The sequence below is a fragment of the Arvicola amphibius genome, chromosome 1 (genome assembly GCF_903992535.2).
Source record: "Arvicola amphibius chromosome 1, mArvAmp1.2, whole genome shotgun sequence".
Lineage (NCBI taxonomy): Eukaryota > Metazoa > Chordata > Mammalia > Rodentia > Cricetidae > Arvicola > Arvicola amphibius.
The window spans coordinates 186,599,158-186,625,850 of record NC_052047.1 but is presented as its reverse complement, the minus strand read 5'-3'; the positions used below and the strand labels follow the sequence as shown (position 1 = coordinate 186,625,850).

Below are 26,693 nucleotides of genomic sequence, written 5' to 3'. Positions count from 1 at the left end.
TGGTTTCTACAAACATTCTTTCAGACTAAACATGAATTGCTCTGTGAAAATGTCCTACAACCATTCTTGTCTCGTCTTTCCTCCTACTGGTGACAGTGTTACAGCCATACTCAGAGCCAATTACAAAATGACAACAGTTTAAAAAGCCTGAGAGAAAGTGGAGGAGTGGGGGTGAGAAGTATGATTAAAATACAGGGCATACACTGAAATTCCCAACAAACAAACAAATACAGAAAAAAGACAATAGGGCTGGAAAGATGGCTTAGCAGGCAAAGGTGGCTGTGGCCAAGCCTGACCGCTCAAGTTTGATCCCTAGGATCCGCATGATGGGGGCGAGACCTGCCCTGCAGGCTATCTTCTGACCCCACACAGTTTTGGCAGAAAAGAAAAATAGTGCTCAGATTATAGAAAGTAACACATGAAGCCTGGCGGTGGTGGTGCACGCCTTTAATCCCAGCACTTGGGAGGCAGAGACAGGTGGATCTCTGTGAGTTTGAGGCCAGCCTAGACTACAGACTGAGTTCCAGGATAGTCAGGCTACACAGAGAAACCCTGTCTTGAAAAGCAAACAAACAGAAAGAAAATAATAAATGAGAATGAAATCACAATGGAGGGCTAGACAGATAGTTGAGCAGTTTGGAGCACTGGCTGCCCTTGCAGAGGACCCATTGGTTGCCAGCACCCACAAGGTGGCTCATAATCACTCAACTCCAGTTCTGGGGCATCTGATGCCCTCTTCTGACCTCTGAGGGCACCAAGTACACCACACTGCACAGAAATAAATGCAGGCAAATGCTCAAGTACATAAAATAATAAAATAAATCTAAAAATAAAATCCCAACATATTCATGGATCCTTACAGCCCCAGCATTCTATAGTTCTCCATTTGCTAGTTCGCCCCACCCAGGCCCCCTCCCTTCACCCCACCCCTGCCCAGGCTGATCCCCTCTACCCAGGCCATCCCCCGCTCATGCCCCCCATCCTCCCAACCCCCTCCCTCTCCCCCACCCAGGCCCCCTCCCCCACCCCACCCAGGCCACTCTCTACAGAGGAAAGTTTTTCTGACAGGCAGGGGTAGCAACACCCAGGGGCACCTGTCATTTAAGCGTCAGTAGTTTCAGAAAGATCATTTGAAATAACCGCAGCAGTGTGAATGAGATGAGGGCCATCCCTACAGGGAAATGACTTGGGATCAATAGGTGTCTTTGCACATAACTTTTCCATACAGGAAAGGATCTACATTATTGATTTTATTTTTAAAATATTCAGAAGCTTGTTCTCTAAAAGTACAAAAAGAAAAAAAAATCAGGACAGGACATGATGGACTCCAGGCTTTCTCAGAGTTTAAGCAGATAGGTCAGGAGACCACTATAATCCCAATACTCCAGGAGACAGAGACAGCAAGACTACAAGTTCAAGGCCAGCCAGGGCTACATCCAAGGCCCTGTCTAAAAATAATTCATACTAGTTTTTAAAAGGCTCTGGAAGGAGGCATAGTGGTGCCAAGCAAGGATGGCTGCCTGAGAAAGAACTCAGGCACAGGATTCCCACCCCTTCCTCTGGATAACATGCTAGCTGACTTCTTACTAAGAGCCTACGCATGCTAGTCGGCTCCCACCTCTGGCTCCATAGTCGGAAGCCATGCTATCTCAGTCCCTATGGCCCCGTAACCCACAGAGTAGATAAACTTGGGTGGTTAGTGGCCTACTGAGGCTGACTGAAGACTTCTCCCACACTGGCCAGCACCCACAGTCCTGTCCATTCTCAGGCTAGGTTCTGGCTATGCTTCTTTGTTTTAGGTTGCCATCACAACACACCCGGTGGGGCTTGCCGTCAGAAAGGACATAGTTCAGTTGGCAGGGCGCTTGCCTGACATGTACAAAGATTCTCATAAAGCCTGGCACACTCCTGCAAACCCAGCACTCAGGAGGCATAGGCAGTTTGTGGTCATACTCAACTATGTAGCATGCTTAAGGCCAGCCTGGGCTGTATGAGATCTTGTGAAAGAAAAACCAGGAGAGGAGGGATGGAAAGATGGCAAGGGTAACTGGATGCTAAGAGCACAAACGTGGGGTGGTTCTTGGCCATGCCACTCAGAGACACCTGTGCTCCGTGTGTGACTCTGGAGCGTGCATGCTCACTAGGTGTGGTTTCCTATGTGGCGGCTGCACACAGAAGCCTGGGGCTCTGCAAGTTCACTTCAGAATGTATACTTTAAAAAAACTGGTGGCCAAATATTAATTGTACACATTTCTATCCCCTGGTGGACCCTTTGCCTGGGTGCTTACTTCATACTGGAGTCAAGCCAAGCAGCAGTGGCTAGGCCTCGCTTCTGCACCCGCGGGAGCGTGTCAGAAACCAAGATCATCGGGATCTGTATTTACCAAGACCCTGCAAACTTCAGGAGCAGGCGTATGAGCCCTGAGCATGACAGGATGGAAGGCAGTGACCTCACAGGGACAGGCCAGGCATACCCACTGCAGGCTAAACAGCAGTGCTACCGTGAGAATATTCAGGGTTGCTCAACTACAGCCAAGAACACAGAGGTCAGTCACCAGGACCAGAGGCTCAGGTGTGCTTAAGGCAGAGCAGGCCTTTACTATACTGGACAAGTAGGGCTGATCACACGCTTAGTTTTAAATATTAATCTGAAAGAGTAAACCTATTTTAGGTCAGAAATTATCTTTGAAATCTGTACCAGAAGCTTTTAAAAGTAGGACTGGGACAGTTGGAAAAGAGCATGAATTTGCAGATGAAATGAGCTTAAGAAGAGAGTAAGGCCCGGGAAAGTTCCTGTCCACTATGCCCCCATGGGAAGGGCAGGGCACTCTACTCATTAGCTCATTTAGATCTGCTACTCCTCAGAGGCCCAGCTGCACCACAAAGACAGTGATCTGGCACCTCTTGCCTTTGAGCAGGAAAGCCATGTCCAGCAGTTACAATTACTGTACACACACAGTCAACTTGTTAGATTTATTCTGTTGCCTGTAGGCACACCACATGCATGTCCACAGAGGCCAAAAGAGGACATGGATCCCCTGGGAATGGGGCTGCCATGTGGGTGCTGGGAACCAAACCTGGGTCTTCTGGAAGAGCAGCCAGTGCTCTAACTGCTGAGCCGTCTCTCCAGCTTGACAGCTGTATATGCTTCTTTACTACATAATGCTCCCTCATGTTATCAACTCAGACCTGGCCATTTCTTAGACATGTGAGCAATTTCTACCATTTTACAATGAATTTGCTGTTTGTTTTCATGGACAGTACTATAAACGGCTTTTATGAGACTGTCAGTTTAGGGACTACAGTCTATTTATAAGCCCCTTTTCTGTTTATTTGTCATTTATTTTTTATTTTAAAAATTACATTATTTGCCAGGTGGTGGCGGTGGAGGCCTTTAATCCCAGCATGCAGGAGACAGAGGCAGGCGGATCTCTGAGTTTGAGGTCAACTTGGTCTATGGAGTGTGTTTCAGGACAGCCAGGGCTACACACAGAGAAACCCTGCCTTGGAAAACAAAACAAATTATATTATTTATGAATTTACTTGGGGAAAATGCTCCCTCTCATATGCAGAAGCAAACACAACTACAATGAACAGAGAATGGGGGAGGAGGCCAGCAGGGTGAGAAGAGCCAGCGGGCGCTCCCTGAAGATGGAAACGGCCGAGACACGCACATTCACGAGCAGGAATGCGTGAGGTCCATCACTCTGGACAAATAATTGAGATGGCAATTTGGTTTTGGTTTTGGTTTTGGTTTTGTGAGAGAGGGTTTCTCTGTAGCTTTGGAGTCTGTCCTGGAACCAGGCTTGCCTCGAACTCACAGAGATCCGCCTGCCTCTGCCTCCCGCGTGCTGGGCTTAAAGGCATGCGCCACCACTGCCTGGCTTGAGATTACAATTTGGAACAAAGAATAAATAGAGAAACTGGGAAAGTGGTTCAGTAGGTGAAGAGCATGCCAGCAGGCATATGAACCTGGATTTGACCCCCAACCCCAACAGAGGCCAGGTGCAGCTACACATATCTGTAACCCGCAACGTGTGGGACAATACAGTGGTGGGATCCCCTGAGCTCTGTGTGTAAGTTTCTGTGGAAGAACAGTGAAATTTCATTTTCTTCTACACAAACTAGAATATATTATATTCACTGATCTTTTCAATTATATATTTATTACATAATTATATACATAAAAGTATATAATGCTACTTCAAGTTGGAAACTAAAAGTTTAATTACATATTTCAAAGACTTTTTTCTTTTTTAAAAAGGCAAGGGCTCACACAATTCAGGCTGGCCTCAAAGTCAATATGTAGCCAAGGATGACCTTAGGACTTCTGATCCTCCTGCCTCTACTTCTTCAGTGCGGGGATTACAGGTGTGCACTGACACACTCTTCTGAGCAGTGTTGGGGGTCAAACCCGGTGCTTTAACATGAAGGTGGGCACCCTACCAATGGGTGCATCCTAGCACACCATTGTGCAGTATTTTGTTCCTAACTTCATCATCATCTACCTAGGTGGTTTTATGAAACTTGTCTTTTTATATTTACTGTACTATACACGAGGACCCAGTATATATTAATGTACTATACGCTAGCACACAGTATATATCACTGCACTATACGCCAGCACACTATATCACTGCACTATATGCTAGCACACAGTATATATCACTGCACTATACGCTAGCACACAGTATAGATTACTGTGATATATGACCCCTTTTATGAATCACATATCAATTGTGGTGATTCATGACTGTATTCCCAATACTTGGGTGGAAAAGACAGGAGGGTCAAGAGTTCAAGGTCATCCTTGCCTAGATAGCAAGTAAGAGGCCAGCCTGACAGTACACAATATCCTGCCCCAGAAAAGAAAAACTAACCCCCGAAAAAGAATATTTCTCTAGCTTTTATGTTTGGTTATCTCTAAGTCTTAATTTTGTTTTACAGGTTATATAATTTTAAATTACTGTCTCAGTGTTCTTGGTGTGCTAGTGGGAAAACACTACCATCATAATTACATGCCTTGGAGACCCGAAAAGTGGCCCAGAGGTAAAGTCACCTGCCATCACACCTGAGGGCTATCGTGGGCTTTTGAAACCAACATGGTGGAAGAGAACCCCCCACGGGCTATCCTCCGATGTCTACAGGCTCACCATGGCATGCACGCATGTACGGTTGTGCAAGCAGATGTGTGCTTGCGGAGGCTAGAGAACAACCTTAGGTGGCAGTGTTCTTTAAGCTATGCCCCTCCTTGTGTTTAAGATGGGGTCTCTCATTAGCCTGGGGCGCACGGATTAGGCTGGGCTGACTGGTCAAAGTGCCCTAGGGACCCAGCTGGTCACCCCTCCCGCCCTGGTGCTGGGACTACACACGCACTGCCATGTGCTCAACTCTGTACTTGGGTTCTGGGGAGGAACTCAGGTCCTCACTTGCTAGGCAAGCACTCTGCCACGTTTCTACTTTTACTAGAAACTTATTTAAGTTTCTATTTAAGTGTTACTAGAACTTATTTAAGACAAGTAGAGCCAATATAGATTTTCATTGTGACTTATTGTGCTCTTATTGCCCTTATCAACTCATTTAATAAAATTCATTAACATTTTAAAAGTCTACTTTTTAAAATAAAACTTGAAGTTTTGCTTTTATTCATACATAGTTTATATTTTGTTATATGTGACAAATATTCTTTCAGTTAGGTTCACTTAAATCATTTCTTTGAATAAGCTTAATTTTATTTAATATGGGATTAAAATTAAAAGATTTAAATGATGGGCAAGGGTGACAGGGCAGCTGGCAGCGTACCTGCCAAGGGTGCACAGCCCTGGGTGTGGCTTCAGCCATGCAAACCAGGTGTGGTGGCACAAACATATAATCCCAGGACTGTGGATGCAAACGCAAAAGATCAGAAGTTCAAGCTCAGGGAAGATGACTTTGAAGGTTGAACATTTTCTGCCGAACCATGAAGACCACAGAAACCTTCCCCAAAGCCAGCTGGGTGCGGCGGCCCACCTCTACCTCCAGCCTCAGAAGGCAGACACAGAGTCAGCTGGCCAGCGAGACTAGACTAGCCATATGTGCAAGAGCCCCTGCTGCAGTGGCTAAGGAAGAACAATAGGATTACCAACGTGAACTTGGGCCTCTACAAGAACGTTCATATGTGTGTGCGTGCCTGTGAACATGTGAAAAAAGGCCAAGGTTACCTTCGGTTACATAGGAAGCTTGAAGTCAGCCTAGGCTACCCAGAGCCTGTTCCAAATAATATTAAAATGATGTGTTTCTACAGTGTAATTCTAGCTTCCAAATCAATTACTTGAGGAGTTTTCCTAGAGTTGCAGAGGAAATCCTGCTGCACCCAGGCAGGCAGAGAAGGCAGGCATTGCTGCCTTCCTCTGACTGCATGACATGCAGAGAGAGCATGCTCCATAAGCCGGCATGCGTTGTGCTGGGGTGGCAGCATTTTAGAGGGAATGTACTTGGCAAAAGATGACGGCTATGCCAGATTGACCGAGGGTGGCATGGTATTTTGTCCTGTTATTCTCTGGTACCTCGGATAATTGGCTAGTTTGCAAGAACATGGCTTTTGCCAACATCTGCAACTTAAGTAACCCCACAGGCCTGTTCATCAACCACACATACTACTTATAAAACCCATGACATCAGCTCAAAAAACAAGGTACAGTATCTAACATGCAGAGGTATTCAGACACAGGTAGATGTGTCTAAATGGCCTATCAAACATGTACCAAATGATTTCCTTATACATAAGAGGGAGGATAGTTTCTTTTTCAAAAAATGTTAATTTATCTATTTGTTTGAGACAGGGTCTCACGCATCCCAGGTTGGCCCTCAACTTGCTATGTAACTCAGGATGAGCTTTATCCTAATCCTCGATGCCCCACCCCCTGCTGCTGACAGTATACAGTACCATGCCTGGCTTCCGTGCTGCTGGGATTGAATTCAGGGGCTTGGACACTCTGGTCACTGAGTCACACCCAGCTCCTCCATAAATCTTTTAAAAGATGTATTTGTCTTATATATATGAATGCTTTGTCTCCATGAATGTGCATGCACCAAATGCATGCCTGATGCCCGAAGAGATCAGAAGAAGGCATCGACTCCCCAGGGACTGGAATTACAAATGTTTGGGAGTCACCATGTGAGCGCTGGGAACTGAAGCGAGGTCCTCTGCGAAAGCAGCAAGTACTCTAAACCACTGAGCCATCCCTCTAGCCCCCAAATTCCTATAAAGCTTATTTTAATAATTTATGGTTTGGGGCTTATGAGATGACTCTGTAAAGGCACCTGCTGAGCAAGTCTGGTGGCCAGAGTCCTTGACCTCTAATAAAAGTGGAAGGAGAAGCAGACTCCAAAAGTTATCTTCGGCCAAGGGGTGGTGGCTCACAACAGTCTGGGCAGTAACCGGCACTAGGGAGGCAGAGGCAGGTGGATCTCTGTGAATTCAAAGCCAGCCTGGTCTACAAGAGCTAGTTCCAGGACAGACTCCAAAGCTACAGAGAAAGCCTGTCTTGAAAACAAAACAAGTTATATTTGACCTTCACATGTGCATCCCTCGTCACTAACACACATCGAGACAATTTTTTTTTTAGGGGAGGCACTGAGACAGAGTTTCCCTGTTACAGCCTTGGCTGTCCTGGAATGCACTCTGTAGACCAGGCTGGCCTTGAACTCAGAGATACACCTGCCTCTGCCTTCTGAGTGTTGGGATTAGAAGCATATGCCACCACCACTTGACAACAATAGTTTTCTTTTTAAGAACTGACACAAAATTTTAAAAAATCTTTAAGAAATACTAATTGGACCTGGAAAGATTGCTCAGTGGTTAGGGGCAGGCTCTGCTCTTTCTGAGGAGCCGAGTGCAGTCCCCAGCTCCCTGATCCACAGCTCACAACCACGGGTAACTCCAGCTCAGGGATTCAACACCCTCGCTGCTCTCGCAGGAGACCTGGATTCAGTTCCCAGCTCCTGCATGGTAGCTCACAAGCCCTGCAATCAGTTTCAGATCTGATGCCCTCTTCTGACTTCTGTAGGCACCAGGCACACATGTGGTCCACAACATACATGCAGGCAAAACACTGACACAAAACAAAAATCAATCTTTAAAAAGGTGTCTGAGACAGCCTATGAGGCGGTGGCTGTAGGAAGAAATGCCAGGAGTCTCTCTTCCTGTCACTCATTCTAGACACCAGCAGAATCACGTGATCACACACCTGTCTGATACCTACACCATAGGGAGCAACTTTCTTCGGTCACTGAAATAACTGGGGTCTTGCTGAGCTCACGTACATTTTAGGGCCTGCCAAGTACTAATTATGCTCTTCTGACACCTCCACTTTATAAGGTGGAAGCATCTGTGGAAACTGAGGAGCCTTAAACTGTTAGTGTCCTTGTACAAAACAAGCCTAGACTTCCTGGAAAAGCGACTTGCTCTTGCAGAGGCACAAAAGCCCACAAATCTAGAGTTTACTCAGGGTAGCCAAGGGCGGTGCCTGCTACAGGCAACTGTGATATCACAAGTCCTCAAAGAGGGCTGGGAACAATGGCCTCCCCACCAACCACATTTGGGGTTGTGTCACATTAGTGAGAAGGCATTGGTCACTGTTAATCGCCACTACTTTGGGGACCATCGTTATTACAGCAGCTCCTAGCAACAGTCTGGGCAGTAACCGGCAACGTAAAGAATAAACGGGTAAGGTTCGTGGTGTTGCCAGGACAGGTACTGGAGACAACAGAAGACAGCCTATGGGGTCTTGGTCACTGTAAAAGATCAAGTCCTGATGAGAGCACAAGAAGAACTCAAGGAACCCAGAATAGCACATTTCAAATGCCCGCCAGGACCTGGACAGGGACAGGCACGTCACCAACACTTCTAAAGTCAGCAGCGGCATTCCTCACCTGACACAGCACAGCATCAAAGCAGCAAAGCATCAGCACCTTTCGGCATTAGACATGAAATGAGTGCACTACCTCACATTAGAATAATCACCCAGCAATGTAAGCAGATCAAATGTCTCCCTCATAAACACACATATGTAAGCTAAGTGGGCAACCCCCCTTCCTACACCAGGCCTCCTCAGAGCAGAAAGGACGGGTACTCAGAGAGGGCGAGCGAGCACTGAGCGACTCCTGACCTGCAGGATAAGGACGAAGTAGTCTACGGGTTTGTTGCGCTGGTAGAGGTAGCACTCAGGGCTTTTCTTGTTCTTCTCATCATACTTCAGCTCCTGGATGACATTGGGGTGCTTTAGCAGCCTTAGGAGGATCTTCTCTGACATCTGGGATGGGCTAAACGCTTCTACTTCTATAGACATAAACACAACTTGACATTACACTTCAAAGAAGGGCAGTTGAGATGCTCAGATCGGAAGAACACTTGGAGACGATACAACACAGATGAACCAGACTTCCATTTGGTGATCCACTGGGGTCAGATTACCTGGTAGAAATTACAGCAGTGGCATACTCATGTCTGGCCCTTCTTAATCTTTCCTTTCCAACCTGCCATTGGCTTCTGTCTCGAATGAGTGCCCTATATCTCTGATTGATGGGAATGGGATTCAATCATCAGCTGACTCCCTCCTTGAGAGCCAGGACACCCTTAAACACAAGCCACAACAGCCTGACTGTTCCACCAACAGCCAAGGGAGGAACCACGGTCAGGAAGCATTGAGGGTGGGGCGGGGCAGGGTTAGTGCCAGTGCACAGACCTGGGGTCCACCTCCTGCTCTCCCACACCGCTCTCCTGAGGAATTCCAGGGCCCGCCAGGGAGAGAATTGGAATAAAAGCAAGGCCGTGCACACATCAGCATGCACTCCGACTGGCCAACAGAGAAGGGAATGGTGGTCGGCACTGACAAAGACAGTTACTTCATTTAAAACAACAGAAAACTCAAAGCGGCTGACTCCAGGGTGCAATCATAAATGTGGACTTTGTGGTCTCTCAGAGGCAGAGTAGGGTAACACAGAGTTTTAAGCGTGGTTCTTCCACAATGAACAACAACAGTACCAGAATAGGAAGAGAATAATAGCAAAATATTGTTTAACTTATTTTTTGAATTAGATGCTATAAACAAAAGCTACAAATTCTGGATTCACGCTTGTGACTTTTTATAGTTAAGACAGTACATTGCAGGGAATTTGGAAAATATAGAAAAATAAAGAAAATAAAAGTCCTCTGTAAGTTGACTGCTTAGATAGCCATTCCGAGCAATTTGGTGAGTATTTCTTTCTAGTGCTTTGCCTAGGCACATGTGCCTGCGTACATATGTGTATGTGTACACACAGAGCCACAAGTGTGGTCATGGCAGACACATACTCCAATATCTAGGGGGTTTCTACTAAACAGGAAGTCATGGACACTTTCATGTCAAACGTGAACAGTGAGCACGTCCATGTATCTGACAGTAGGTGACATCCTGCCACGTGTTGCTGCTGACCTTTTAGGGCACTTGTGTAAACATTGCACGTGGTTGAAACTTACTGGCCCATCTTGGAAACAGATGTCTTCTGTAAGCCTCTGGGAGCTTCCAGATTTTTCTCACATTTCCTTGGCCAACAGAGCTCACCCTTCAACTTAGAGGGCCGTTTAGGGATGTGAGAGAACTAGTCTCTTACGTCTTTCAACCTTGACCACTTGGAAGCAGTCAGTGCTGGCTGGATGGTGGCTTTAACCATGTGAACACTTGCCTCTGGATGGGGCCCAATTAACAATCTGACTTGAAGAAGCCACCAAGACATTCAGGCCAAGCTCGTAAAATCTTTCACTTCATCAAAACCGTAAAAGATAAGAATTTAATTCTGCATGTCTGTTTTCTTCTTTGAGCCTTAGCGCCTGCGTTACCACTGGTGTCCAGCTGTTCTTCCAAGGCAAGCTGAAGAGAGAATTACTCAACTGTCCAATCAAACAAGGTGGCGCCTGGTTTGCACTGTCAGCCTACTCCGCCAGCTGGCTCACGCGTGGGGCTGAGCTGGCAGATCACCTGGCCTACCGTACACATGCAGTGTGGCACTAACATTCATCCTTACCTTTCAGACCAATTTTAAGTTACTGGTCCACCCCTGGCAAATGTCTCAGAGGGTTCATGCCGACACTGAACACAGGAGAGGAGAGAATTTAAAGAGAACAAAACAAAACAGAACAAAAACAAAAACAAAAAAACAAAACACAAAGTGGCATTACTTGTCACCCCATTTCCCAGCCCCCACCCCCAGCCCCCCAGTCAGCTTGGTGAGGAAGGCTCCAGGGCCTGCAGATCTCACACTGTGATAAGCGCACTTGCCTGTTGCTAGGAAACGGTGCATGGCCAGGAGAAGCTGCGGTGATATTTTAACCTTCATCTCGCTGTCCGTCTGCTTAAAGGCAGAGAAATCTTGCTTTCTTTCACGGTGGGCCACTTTCTTTTTCGTTCTGTTGTCAGCTGAGAGGGGAATGAGGAAAGGAAAAAACAAATCTGGGCTCTTTATCGGTGAAAGACACAAAACACACTGTTTTGATCTCTCCAGGGACCAGCGGACTGGGCAGAGAGCACAGCCACTCCTGGGTCCGCAATAAGTCACAGCAGGAGACTGGACTGCCTTAGAGAACACCCACAAGACACGACTAAGCAGACAGGACGGACCCCACAAGCACACACAGAATCACATAGCAGCAGACTGGCCTCAAGTGCTACCAAAACCACTGCAGGGGAGAAACTACCACGGGCTACACCTGAGGGACGCTGTCTGGGCCTCCCTCATACAGGGCCTCTCAGTCTCCTCAGCCTGTGAAAGACAATAAACACAGAGGAGATTTCCCAAGAACAAGTCTCCTTCCAGGAATGCCCTGCTTCATTCCTGCCCCAGACTATAGATGGTCAAGGTCAGGCAACCATGGGGGTGATCCGGGGTGATCCGGGAGGAACGAACCAGCCTCCTCAGAAAAAGGCCAGGAAATACTCAGGCTCCGGCTTCTGTTGCCGACTCCACTATGCTTTTCTGCAAAAGCAGCTGTGGGTAAATGAGCCCACACAGCCAAACTGTACAGAAACTTCACTCTTGTTTAATTTCTACATGTCACAAAGTAATTATTCTTCTGTTGTGTGTTTTTTCCTCAGTCATTAAACACCATGAAAAGCCATTCTTGCCTTGTTAGGACATAAGAAGCCAGGTGGCAGACATTAATGGGCTGTGGTTTTTCAGGCCCTGATCTAGAAGGGATCTCCTACAAAGCTGTTTTTCTTTGGTTTTGTTCTTTTTTAAAGAATAAAGTGCTGATAAAGAAAAACCTGATGTAACAAGACCCCAGCTGTGTTTAACGGCACTTATCTGTAATTTCAGCACTCAGAAGGCTAAGGAAGGAGAATTATATGGTCAAAGCTAGCCTAGGGCTATAGCATGAAACTCCATCTCAAACGCCACTAACACCACTAAAAAGAAGAAGAGGAGGAGGAGAAGGAGGAGGAGGAGGAGGAGGAGGAGGAAGAAGAAGAAGGAAGGAAGAAAGGAAGGAAGAAAGAAAGAAAAGAGAAGAAACAAAAATAAATGAAGGACAGGGCCCCAACTGCTGTCTCTGTCCCCAAGGTTCTGAATTACGGCCTCTTGTCCAGGGTAAAGGTCAATGGCTAAGCCTTCTGTGAGGCTTCTACACTTCTACCTCAAGATATTTTGAAAATCGGAAAGTGTAAATCAATATGAAGCTTAAAAATGATCTCTAATGGCAGCTAGGTGTTATCAGGACTGACCTCTCACCTAGACTGAGATAACACTAAAGGCACAAGCTCAGCGTTTCATACCAACAGGTCATGTAACCCTTCTCCATGGGACGAGTCCCTCACTGGGGATTTACTAACATTTAGTAACATTCCATAAAAAAGTATCTAGGATTTCATAACCATTTATATTGTCTTCCCAGTGGTAAGTGCTACCCCAGGGAAAACAGAATATACAGATATACACTGGCTCTGAATGAAGAGGGGCCGGTGACGCGGCTCAGTGGGTAAAGTCCCAAAGTTTAGCAAACTGAGCTGGAGCTCGGAACCCTCGTAAGGCAGGGATAGGAAAGCCACTCCACACCTGCGCTCTGCAAACTTGATACATGCACTGCTGTACTTGTGGGCTCACTTATATTGTACAGGATCGTAAAGGATGAAAAGAACATGGACACACAGCAATCTCTACTAGGAAGCCTCTGACTGTCTTCCAATGTAAAAGCATAGACAAGAATGCTATGCAGATGTGAAGGGGACAGGACACAATTTTCAGAGACAATTTCTTAGCAATTTAAAAGTCTTCCTTTCATTAGGTGCTACAAAACCTTGGTGATTTGAAAGTGTGCAATGTTCCCTTGTAAAAAGACTAGACAAAATCATTATACAGCAATAAAAAAAATAATGACATCTTGAAAATTGCTGGCAAATGGATGGATCTAGAAAACATTATATTGAGTGAGGTAACCCACACCCAGAAGGACAAATTTCACATGTACTCACTCATAAGTGGCTTTTAGACATAAAGCAAAGAAAAACCAGCCTACAATTCACAATCCCAGAGAACCTAGACAACAATGAGGATCCTAAGAGAGACAAACATGGATCTAATCTACATGGGAAGTAGAAAAAGACAAGATCTGAGTAAATTGGGAGCATGGGGATCCGGGAGAGGGTAGAAGGGGAGAGGGGAGGAAGAGAGGGAAGTGGAGAAAAATGTATAGCTCAATAAAAACAATAAAAGAAATTCACTCTCTTTTTGAGCAAGGCAAGTTTTTCCTGGATGCTGCAGGGCACCAGGATAGCCCAAGTCCTATGGTGCAGGCTCTGTTTCAAAGCTGTGAGGATACACAGGGTCCAGGTACTCCATGCCTACCCAGCTCTCAGGAGCTTTGGGCCCTCCTTGGCATTATTAACTTTTCAAAGAGCCCCATATGGGGTTGGAGAGATGCCTCAGTGATTAAGAGCACTGGCTGCTCTTCCAGAGGACCCAGGTTCAATTCCCAGCACCCACATGGCAGTTCACAACCATCTGTAGCTCCAGTCCCAGAGGGTCTGATGTCCTCTTCTGGCATTCTTGGATACTGCGTGCCTGTGATACATGTGTGCAGGTGAAATGCCCATATACAAAAGAAACAAATTTTAAAAAGGAAAAGCCTCATATGATAAAAGTGGGGCTGAGGGTGGAGCCTGAAGTTCTCTGGTGCAGGGAGCGCATTGTACACACCAATGAAACAAGCTGCAGGTCCAATACTCGGGGCAAATTCACACCCGGGTCTGCCCCTGCCTGACCTAATACTCAGCATTCCCACCTGCTCTTCAAAAGAAGGCCATGAAGCAGCCAACAAGAAAACTATATTCTCCATGTGTATTGGGGGGGTACCTGTGCATGCATCTGTGGAGGGCAGAGGTCAACACTTGAACGCTGCCTGTCTTATTTATTATCTTGGAAAAGGAGTATCTTACCTTACTGACCCTACAGCTCACCCACTGGCTGGAGGAGTCACCTCCCCCATAATACTATTTTCAAGTCTCTACCTCCCAGCACTGAATCATTGGTGCACAACCACCCCCAGCTTTTATGTGCGTGCTCACGTTTGCACGGCCCTCATCCCACCACCGGCACCATCTCCACACTGTATTCTCACTGCACACATTGCTGCCTGCCACTCCTGTGTCACACCCAGCGTTACTGTCCCAGTCAGCTATCCTCGCTCAGCTTTCCTGCTCCCAACCCATAAATGCTGGAACAAGGAAATATAATCAGCTGCCACCTATCAATTTAACTAAACAAATTCTCTTGTTAAATATATGAATCACAAACTTAAGGAGAAACAAAGTTAGTTGAAAGCACTTTGCCTAGCTGTGTAACATAAACCAGCATAGAAGGATATACAGCAAGTGTCTGAAAGCCGAGAGCAGTTTCTGTCTCGGGTATGGACTCACGGCCAGGAGAAGTTGCCTCCGGAAGAGAAACCCCACCCAATGCCACTGAATCTGCCTCTTTTTCCACTTTGGTAAAAGCGCTAGGCGATGCTAAGAGGCAGCACGAAGTGGCATGCATGCCGTATAATTAAAACAGAGGGCCCAACACTGGGGAGTGTGGAGAGTGTGTAAACAGCAGCGGGCAGCAGCAAAGGTCTGAGAACACAAACACACACACACACACACACACACACACACACACACACAGAGTTACTTACTGTACAGGTCTGTCTCATCCAAGATTTCAGATTTGATAATTTCTTCAATCACGTCTTCCAAGGTGACAATTCCCAGAACTTCATAAAACGGGTCCCCTTCACCCTCATTGTTCACCCGCTGCACAATGGCCAGGTGAGATTTACCTTTAAAGACAGAAGACAAAGTTGCAGAGGTCACTTTCCAGTTCCTTAGCAGGCTCCTTTTAGACACCTTAAAAATGGCCACAAACATTTCTTCTCTTTCTGTGCGGGGAGCAAGCTTGGGCCTTGTTTGCTCCACCGTTCTGCCAGGTCAAACCGGTTGTCTTCCTCATTGCTCCCCACATTATTTTTGACACAGAGTTTCTAGCTGATTTTCCAGGTTGGCTGACCAGCGACCTGGACCCTGGACCCTTCCTCCTGCCTCCACCTTCCCAGTGCTGGGGTTAGAAAGCACACATTGCTGTACCTGGCATTCTCTTTCATTTGCGTGTGTATGTATGTATGATATGTGTATGTGTGCCTGCTTGCATGTGTGTGGGCTCATGTGTGTGTGTAGACCTGAAGCTGACATCAGGTAGCCTCTCCCATCGCTCTTCACTTTACTGTGGGCAAGGTCTCCCACTAAGGCCTGACCTCACAGAATCTGGCTCATCTAGACAGCCAGCTTACCCCAGGGTTCCCGTCTCTGCCTCTGGAGGTCACCATGCCTGCCCAACTTTTAGATAAGCTCTGAGGATCTGAACTCCAGTCTTCATGATGATGTGGCAAACACTTCATCTGCTTGGCCATCTCCCTCGTGCTTTTTATATGGGTGCTGTGGGTTCAGACTCAGACCCCAGTGTTTGTGTGGAGCTATCTTCTACAGCCCCTGGAAGCATTTTTAAAATTAGATAATGATAAAAGTCTATGTTTCAGCATTTTTAACATGTGTCAGTCTGACAACCAAATGGACGAGGCTTCCTGAGCCATTAATGCAGGGATTAATTGTCCACAGGCTGCCCTGTACCTAGCTCTTTGCTTCCTAATGGACGAGGCATTAGACACCATCAGCTCTTCCTCTGTGACACATTAACAGTTCTCTCAAAAGGAGTGAGAACGCCATAGATCTTCAGGGAGGTCCAAGATAAGACCCTTGAGGCAGTGCTGTGTCCCCCAAGTTCTAAAATGTGAATGGCCTTCTCCACGGTGCTGATTCTGGAGCACAGTGCAGAGACCCCACTCGTCTCAGAATGCAGCCACAGAAACAACCATCACTACCCATTGGCACACACCCACAGTAGGAGGGAGACCCCCGTCTCTAAGAACATCCTCACCACAGCAGTACAAAGTAGATCCTTACACCAAGTGGGACCTGAGACACACAGCGCAGTCTAATGTGACAACCACTGTCTTGAGAGAAAGGCAATTATGGGGCTTGCTGTGAGTTGCCTTCAACACACTTCACCTTTGTGGTACTGGGAAGAAACCCAGGACCTCAGACATGCCAGGCGAAGGCTTTGCCACTGAGCATGCGTCCACCCAGGCCATGCGGACAGAATGATGGCATCAGACTGCAGCTTAGACATGGTGTCTCGTAGACATTGCCAAGGGTATGAACAGAGTGAACTTACTTTGTCAAGAAAAGCCATGGGCAGAATTTGATGTTAATGATTTAAAAAATTGTAAATTCAGTAGAATATTATAATTCTAAGAAACTCACATCCATCATCATGACTTTGTTGTTGTTGATGTTTGTTTGTTTGTTTTTTCAAGACAGGGTTTCTCTGTGTTACAGCTCTGGCTGAATTGGAACTCACTTTGTAGACCAGGCTGGCCTCGAACTCACAGAGATCCACCTGCCTCTGCCTTCCGAGTGCTGGGATTAAAGTCATGCACCACCACTACAAGGCTCACCGTCATGACTTTGATAGCTTCTTAGTAAAGGCTTTTGTGTGCAATGAGTATGTGTATATATGTGTGCACAAGACATGAGTGTGGCTGAGGAGGTCAAGTGTGTCTTCTTCATTGATACTTTCCTATTGTTTGGGACAAGGGGTCTCACTGAGCCTGAAGCTCACCAACTGGCTAGACTGCTGGCCTGTCAGCCCTTAGAGCAGGGTTGGTATTACAGGCATGTATTGCCATGCCCTGCTTCCTAGGCAAGCGCTGGAGATCCAGGTCCAGGGCTTCATCAACTCCCAGCAAGCATTTTAGCCAGCAGGCCATTTCCCGAGTCATTCAGTAAATGCTTCTTTGATGAGCTGGATGGTCACAGTAATGAGTGCAACCTTTAAAATAGTGAGCAATCTTTTAAAAGATTTTTAAAAGACCTATAAAATTGGGTGAGCCAATTCTTTTTAGACTATCTTTTTATTTTATGTGTTGGATGCTTTGCCTGCATGTACATCTGTATATCATGTGTATGCCTGGTACCCATGAAGGTCAGAAAAGGATGTTGGGCCCCTGGGACTGGAGCTGTGAGTCACCAGTGTGGGAACTGAACCTCAGGTAGGTCCTCTAGAAGGGCAGCCAGTGTTCTTAAACTGCTGAGCCATTTCTCCAGCCCTGCTCATTTTTCTGACTATGGCCATAATGTGAGAATTATGCATGGATAAGAAAAATCCCGAGGATAAGATAAAACAATGGATCTTTTAAATTTTTAATTTTTTATTTTAAATTATGTGTATATGAGGGTGTTTCTATGTGGGTCCATGTATGTGAGTGCAGGTGCCTGTGGAAACCAGAAGGAGACATCAGAACCCCTAGAGTTACAGGCAGGTTGTGCAGCCAACAAGGGTGTCCTTTAGAAGAACATGATGTGCTTGTTACTATTCAACCATCATCTTTCCAGCCCCACAACAGACTTTAAACAGAAGCATTAACAGTGAGCAAGGACTGAGGTAGGGTGGAATGCCACAAACAAAAAGCAACCTAAGGGCCATTGAGGTAGCTCAGCAGCTACAAATGCTTGCCATGCAAGACCCCGTGGTAGAGAGAACTGGCTCCCAAAAGTTGTTTCTCTGACCTCTACACATGCACGCACACACCTGCGCTTTCTCCCTGCACACACATGCAAATACATACAAAATTTAAACAAACCAAAACCAAAAATGGAAACAACTTTGGACTTACAGAAAAGTCACAAATCCCCTACAGAGAATCCCTAGACTCCTCCCGTGCTCCCCATTGCCACGCTTCTACTGTCACGACACAGTCACCAAACTCAGACACTGCCATTGACTGTCTCAAAGCCAGACTCTTTGTTTGGACTTCACTGATTTTTCTAAAAAAAATATTCTTTTTCCTGCTTCATTGTCCAGCACCCCACTGTCCAACTGCCATGGCTCCCCAGTCTCCTACGGCCTACAGTACCCACAGCTGCTGCTTAGTCTCTGTCTCATGACTTCTGAGACTCGCTGCTCAGATCCCCTCCAGGCACCAGCCCTATCCCACCTCCCAGAGGAGAGGCACAAGTCGGCTCTGTGTGGACTGGCTGCAGAGGGGATATTCCTCATCTAATACAGTCCTCAAAATTCTGCAAAGATTCCAAGAGAAAGACTGTGAATGGCAGAGTATCCAAAGCCCATTGGCAGGACTTCAGGTCTACAGCGTGGACAACCTGGGAGAAACTTCTACTGGGCAGGGGGTCATGTGCGTGCCCTTTAATCCCAGCACTCAGGGGAATCTCTGTGAGTTTAAAGCCAGCCTGGTCTAACAAAGCAAGCAAAGAAAAGAAATAAAACACTTGCTGGGCTAGGAAGTGGCTCAATCAATGAAGGACCCACCCCATCAGCATGGGATCAGAACGTGGATCCAGAACCCATGTTAAAAGCCAAGCACAGTGGCACATGTCCTGCAGTGCCTGTTTGGGACAGAGAGACAGGAAGGCCCTGACACTCACTGGCTTCCTGGTCTGGGGTGAACTGATGAGCTTCAGACCATGAGGCTGTTTCAAAAAACAAAATGTAACTGACTGAAGAAAGAGACCCAAAGTCTACCTCTGGCCTCCACACAGACAGTACATACACTAACAAGTATATATAACACACACAAACCCCACACTCAGCAAAGAGGGAGTTGGGTGTAACGTTGAGTGTTTCCTAAATACTTTCTGTGTGAGGCAGACTTTGCTCATATACTCCAGCAGACACAGCACTGCCGAGTGAAGGCAGGAGAATGAGTCCAGAGCCTCACACCAGCTGGACTCGAAACACAGACACAAGAACATCTAAATCACTCCTAGTTTTCTGTCTTGGGAAACAGCTATATTCAATAAAAATGCTATTTATGTTAACACACAATAATGGATTTATTATTGGCCTTTAAAATGGCTTGACAGGTTTTAAGTTTCATGGTTTTAAATTCACATACAATAAATATCAAAAGTTATAATCTATATAACAGAAGTTTAGTGGTTTTTTTCCTTTTTTTGAGATAGGGTTTCTTGGTATAGCTTTGGGGTATGTCCTGGAACTAGCTCCTGTAGACCAGGCTGGCCTCGAATTCACAGAGATCCACCTGCCTCTACTTCCAGTGCTGGGATTAAAGGTGTGTGCCACCACCACCTGGCTAATGTTTTTTTTTTTAATTAGTTATTTGTGTGTGTGTGTATGTGTGTGTGTATGTGTGTATGTATGTGTGTGCTGCGTGCAAGTCAAAAGACAGCCTTTGTGGGTCTGGAGTCAGGGCTCCTCTGCCTTCTGCTGGGTTCCAGGAGCTGACCTTAGGAAGGCAGGCTTTCTAGCAGGTGCCTTTATCTGCTGAGTCACCTCTCTGGCCCTTTATGAATCAAAAGGATCTGTAAAACTCAACAAATTAAAAGGACCACGTGACAGTGCCTGGTGTTGCTACTCTAAAGGACGGGTGAGGGAAGAACGCAGGCTCCCAAGTTCAACAGTCTTGGATTTGAACTCCAGCACTGCCTGCTCCCCACCCCCACATCAGGAGTTGATAACACACGAGTATTTCTGAGCTCCAGTCTCCTTATCTCTCAGACCAGGCTGTGGTAACCGCTCCTGCGCAGGGCTGGTAGGAAGGCTGATACCCAGCAGAGTGGTGCCCACAGTCCACTGGGGGTAACTCACTGTGACGGTAACTCGTCTGCCCAGTCAAAGAAGAGAATCCAAGTCAAACACAGAGTGATTAAGAGATGGGTTTCAACTTCAGAATAGTCTCTTAAAACACAAAAAAGACATTTCTCAAACAAAATATTGGTTTTCTCAAAGCATCTAAAATAAAATGATAAAGGAGGTGGATATAAACATGACATGAAACTTCACAATCAGTTAACATTTGCATAACTTTTAGAAAATGACAGGGCAATCCAAGGAGAGCTTAACTTAACATAAGGCTAGGCACCTTCTGAACTAGGTACCCCTAAACTCAACCAGCCAGCCACAGTACTCAGAAATGGCCCTGGCTCTGCAGGTTGGCTGGCCCTGCTGCACCCACAAACCCATGCCTATACCCTGCTAATTGCCGCTAAGGTGACAATGTCTGCAAGTCTAGAAATTTGTGTTGTTCGACAATTAGGTAGTCTGACAGTTTCGTCCCTAGCAAGCTCACATTCAAAGAAAAGAGGATATTCTGAGCAAAGGAAACTTGGGGGAAACTTAGGAGCCACCGACACAAACCAAGCAGGAAGCCAAGTCTGCTCTGGCCTAGCCAGTAGGCCAGTAGGTTTCCCACATCTGCCTTCCCAAGGACCCAGCATAAGCAGTTAAAAATTCTTGGTGAATGCTGTCTGTCGAAAGTTAAATTCTTTTGCTATTCCCAGCTTGTGATCATTTAAAAGGAATTTTCCAAAGCAAGGTCTAATATTAGACTCAAAATGAAGTTTCCATTCCACCGAGGCGCTACGTTCACCAGAGCAACTACTGCATAATCAGATTGTCTCGGAGCGGCTCGTTTACATGCATATGGACATACTTGAAATACCAGCCCCAGAGCACACGGATCTGGGAAGGGCCTTACTCCACAAGAAGCCATTTTTGTGAATTAGGCTTCTTGGACTGAAAATAAAGTTTTCCTCTGAGCCCCTCACAACTACTCACGCCCTCACCTCTAACTTTGTAAGCTTTTGCCCTGCCCCACAGCCACACTCTCTTAGCTCTGGAACTCCTGCAGAGAAGACCTATTTCCTGAACCCACTTCCCGGTGTGCAGCTCAAAGGGGGCATTTGGGGTCCTCTGGGACCGTCATTCGAGGACCTGCCTCACCCACCCTTCACGTAGGAAGCTTTGAATCTTTAGGTTCACCTGGAGATAAAAGACAAAAGCAAATAACTCTCTAAGAAAGAAAACTGGAAGTGTCAACTTTTTCTTTGATCTGAGAAGGTCTCCTTCCACAGCTTGGACTAACTTCAAACACATGGCAATCCTCCTGCCTCAGCTGCAGGGTTGGAGGAATTAAGTGGAAATGGAAAGCAGAAAAGCAACATAAAGGTCTGCAAACGGGGTGTGCAGTGGTGTGGACCTATGATACCAGCACCTGGAAGAGGAGGCAAGAGGCACAGGGTCAGAGGTTATCCTTCCTAGCTACACGGCAAGTTCTTTACCAGCTTCAGACACATGAGCCCGTGTCTCAAAAAGTCAATAACCTAAACATGAGAGAAAAGATTAAAAATGGATAAATTCTAACTTATAAAGAACAGAAATACAGGGAAGGTGAGTAGGCTCAGTGGGGAAAAAAGTACTTGGCACCAAGCCTGACACATACTCAATGTCCCCTACACAATAAGCAAAGATTAAAATAATACAGAAGTCAACAAAATGTGCAGTTTTTGGTATCAGACAATGCTAAGACTTTAAATATGCACAGAGGTTTAAAAAAACCAAATGAATCATTTATAAAATAAAGCACAGGGCCAGGGATAAAGGCTCACATGGTAGAATGCTTGACTGGCACACAGGAAGCCCTGGCTTCAAGACTCCGGCACAACACAGAGCAGGATGGGGTGGTGCACACACTGCAGCCCCAACACTGAGGAGGTGCATAGCAGGATGAACACACGTTCATGATCACCTTCTGTTACATACAGAGCTTCAGGTTAGCCTGGGCTACACAAAACCCTATCTCAAAAAAAAAAAAATGCATGAATCGCTGGCGTGAGGCTTGGAAAGGGCCTTGGTCAGCGCAGCTACAACGTGTTTCAGTATTATGGGCTACTTTCAAACTGTTCTGTATTTAAATCCCTAACCCCCTGGCTTCCTAGTTGAGTCCTTAAATGGGACCACAAAGTGAGGTGAAAAATAAAAATCTAATTTCAGAGTGCTGGGCTTTCTGGCACAAACCATGCTGATTCAAATTGTGACATTATGAAGTCACCAGCTGGATGGTTCCCCAACTACATGTACTACAAGACAGAGCCGTGTACAGGTGGAACTTAAGAGCCGAGTCTTCCCGTGAAGTAGGCCAGGCAATTCATACAAGATAGACTAAGAGTCAGATTTCTCCTCCATGCCAAGTATCAAAATTTCTTATTTGTGTTTTGTCTCTGTGGCTGGTAAGCCAGCCCAGAATGCCATTGGGATCACCATGCCAACATGCTAGTGTTGAGTCTTTCTCTGTTCTGCCAGCCAGCTCCCAAATAATAAACAAGAATTATTATTATTTATGAAAGTTCGGCCTTAGTATAGGCTTGTCCCACTAGCTCTTATAACTTAAATAAAACCTGCTTTTATTAACCTATGTTTACTATGGTGGCTTTTTACCTTCCTTCCATTCTGCATGTTCTCTACTCCCTGTCTGGCTGGTATCTCTCCTGAACCTCGATAACTCCCTCCTACTTCCTCTCTCTCTGCCCAGAAGACCTGCCTATACCTCCTGCTAGCTACTGGCCATTCAGTTCTTTATTAACCCAACCACAGCACTGCATCTTCACAGTGTGCAAATACCCCACACAGTTGAGCCAAATATTCAGTGTCAGATACCATCTGTATTTTGATCATCAGTGGATTAGGCTGACAGGAGTGTCACCCACTGCCTGCTGAAAAGACAAATGCCTTTGCTCTCCTTCCTTGCTGGCAGTGACGTGAAATTCAGCAGTAGACAAAACAGTTGGGGAAGGGAGCCAAGGGGGTGGATGAAGTAGAAGCAAGTTAGGAACAAGCACACACAGCTGTACTAATAAAAAAAAATGACATCCAGTAGTCAAAAGCCCTAATGATCTGAGCACAAGGCAAGGGGAGCCTGTGGAGTCTTTAGACATGACTCAGGGCAGGAAGTAAATAAACAGGCAATCCTGTAAAGAGAAAGGAGCCGGAATTTCAGATTCGCCATTACTGCACAGTTCCAGGGGGCACTGTCAGCGTGGGACATCACCACTTCCTGGCGCACCAAGGACAGAGCGAATGAAACGCTTGGCAGGCCTCCTAACAAAGCTACAGTAGGAACTCGACAAACAGGAATCAATAAAGTTCCCAAGAGGCAGCTCTCTGGGACTAATGAAGAAAGAAATGAGTGTTCTCCAAGCCCAAGCTCTGGTCCCAAATAACTACTACTCTGAGATGGAAAACAGAACTTAACGGCTGGAGTTAAGATCTCCCCAAGGAAACTAGACCGTGTTAGTCAAGAAGTCAACACACTTTAAATATCCTGAGAAGTGGGTTTAATCTGACTTAGAACAAGTGAGCAAAGTGAGCAGGTGAGAGCTGCCTAGAACATCCCATATGGGTCGCAAAACACTCACTCTAAGTACCAAGACCTCAACAGCCACACCAACTCACTTATTCATTCAACAGATTGAACTCAACAAATGCCCAGGCTCACTCCACAGGAAACAGAACAAAGCTTTGGCTCTCAAGGAACGTTCTAGCAGGAAGGCAGACACTAAGAGAAACAGAGAGGCACAAGGGATTGGGCTTGATGTGTTATGAGGAGGGAAAAGGTGTGGGGGGGTCACATTTAATATGGCATGAGGAAGGCCTTCATGCCAAGCAAAATTGAGGGACACGAAGGAGCCAAACAAATAGACGTGCTCGGTAGTATGTGGGTAGAGAAACAGAGGCCCTGGCGGGAAGAGACAAGGCCAGTGTGGAACAGAACCAGCAGAGGAAGGAGTTAATGGGCTACACTGAGAAATCCTGTCTTGAACCACCCCTCCCCAAAAGGGGAAAAAGCCCACAAATCACCTGGAGATACTGTCTGAGCTGGTCTGTAACAGTTTCCAGGGAGGTTTCACTGAGGGAGGGAAGCCCATTCCACTGGCTAGGGTTTTATGCTGTATGTAGAGTATGTGTGTGTATGTGTACACATGCGTGTGTGTATGTGCGCGCAAGCATGTATGTATGTGTTTGTGTGTGTGTGCGTGTGTGTGTGTGTGTGTGTGTGTGTGTGTGTGTGTGTGTGTGTGTGTGCAAGTGTATGAGCAGGCTGAGCACCAGCATTCATTGCTCTCTGCATCTGGAATGTAAACACAGTGTGACCCGCCACCTCACACTCCACTGCCATGTCTTCCCTGCTAGGAGGCACCCTCAAACCACGAACCAGAACCAACCCTTCTTAAGCTGTACTTTGTCGGGTATCTGCTCCCAGCAGTGAGAAAAGCTAGCACACCACTGTAGCACGAGTTCTAGTTGTTCTTAATCAAAACCTGGAGTCAGATATTACATGCGAAAGCTGAGAGGTCAGAGAAGCAGCGCAATCCACCACTAGAGAGACTGTTTACCTCTACTGAATCCTCAGACCAAGAGGGCGACACTGTCCTCAGACTGCTTCAGACTGCAATGACCCTTTTATTCCTCTCTCTGCCCAGCCATGCTGCTCCTGTCTCCACCTCCCTTGTGCTGGGATTAAAGGCATGGATCTCAAGTACTGGAATCACCTTTGTGTGAGGTCTGTTCCTCTTATGGACTGGATCAATTTCATGTAGCCCATGGTGGCCTTGAACTCACAGAGATGCATGTGTCTGCCTCTGTCTTGCGAGTGCTGGGATTAAATGTGTGAGCCACAATTACCTGGCCTCTGGTGGCTTAGCTCTGCACTTAGTCATCCCGGCTACTGTGTGGACAGTCCTGAGTAGCTGGGGAGAAAAAGCATAGGGGCAGGGTGGGAACAGCGAGGCCAGAGAGGAGGTTGCTTCATATTCCAAGTGAGACAGAGATGGGGGCGTGGACGGGACAGTGGTAACGGTGGTGCAGGCTTAAGTGTTCACTCTTCTCGACTGCTCACAGAGCAGCCAGAGACTTGACTGCATCAGTACCTACCTCACTTCCTAATGCTGAGACCCTTAAATACAGTTCCTCATGCTGTGGTGACCCCAACCATGAAATTATTTTCATTGCTATCTCATAACTGTAATTTTGCTACTGTTATGAATCATAATGTAACTATCTGTGTTTTCCAGTGATCTTAGGTGAACCCTGTGAAAAGAACCCACAAAGGGGTTGTGACCCACAGGTTGAGAACCACTCATCTTGTCTGCGGTACATTCTCTGCACAGAACAGGAAAACCAAGGCCAGAAAGCTCACTGCCTTAATGCAAGCTTGCCCTACCACGCGACACCTGGACTCTGGGATGCCTTGGCTCTCGAGCAATGTCGCTCTTGACAGAAGAAAGAAATGGGCCCTTTTCTTACCTGTTTCCCCTCAGCCAACAGCTGTAGAAACCCAGAGAAAACCCTCCGTCACAAGTCATACAACTCATACGAGAAGCAACTTTTCCATGGATTTTTCTAGCAAATGCACAGATGTAAGCTTACACGTGCCTTATAGATCTACTGTCTGCTGTGGTGATTGATCTGCTATCACAGTAAGAGCTACAGGGGCTCAGCTTATCAAAGGAGAAGTAACGTGATTGAATTTCATTTAGGGAGTTAGCACCTAGCTATTTCTGTACTCCTCAATGCTGAAGTAAAAATAAAATGGCAAACTTCATGGTTTTTTCCTTAAGTGCTTATTTTACCTTACTGTCCCCACTAGAACGAAGTACATTTTTTCCAACTGAATTTTCCCACCATAAAGTAACCAGAAAAATGTGACCCAGATCTTAAAATAGTGCTCCATAAACAATGTGTGCGTGTATATATAGAAGCACTTGCTGGATATAGAAGTCACTGGGTCTAAATGGTGATAGCTGCCGCTATTCTAGGATACAAGAGTCCTGACCTTTACCAAAAGCATTACTATTTCCAAAAATCCCAAGGCTGATGAGTAAGTGGCCATCCGAATCTCCTCATGGAGCCACGCCTCCACACAAGCTCCAGTGACCTGCCCCAGAGAGGCCTGAGCCTGAGGACATAGGTTTATGTGACACACATATGACTTCTCGATAAGACCACACGAGTTGTTAGAAATCTGAATTATCTGCTAATGCAGATAGGTGTGGGCTGATAGGGGAGAGCAGCGCGTTTCTCAAGGGGCTGGCTTCTTCCTACTGGAGCAACTCTGAGGGCAGGGCAGGGCAGTGGCTACTGACTGGGTAAGCATGCCCTATGGGACATACATTCATATGTATGCATCTATGGTCATGGTTAGAAGCAGGGGCTAGGCCCCATCAGCAGTGCACATTCTCTGAATTCTTAGCACCTTCTGAGAAAACAGACATAAA

General features: G+C 46.3%; 1 protein-coding gene across 1 annotated transcript in view; it reads right to left on the bottom strand.

The window, feature by feature from the left end:
- Positions 1-26,693, bottom strand: part of Cnnm2 (cyclin and CBS domain divalent metal cation transport mediator 2) — a 129,605-nt gene that overhangs the window by 21,253 nt on the left and 81,659 nt on the right. The window contains exons 2-4 of the mRNA XM_038344092.2: positions 15,185-15,328; positions 11,298-11,435; positions 9,150-9,319 (exon numbers count right to left, since the gene is read on the bottom strand). Of these exons, the coding sequence (XP_038200020.1) occupies positions 9,150-9,319; positions 11,298-11,435; positions 15,185-15,328 (452 nt within the window). The remainder of the gene's footprint in view (positions 1-9,149; positions 9,320-11,297; positions 11,436-15,184; positions 15,329-26,693) is intronic.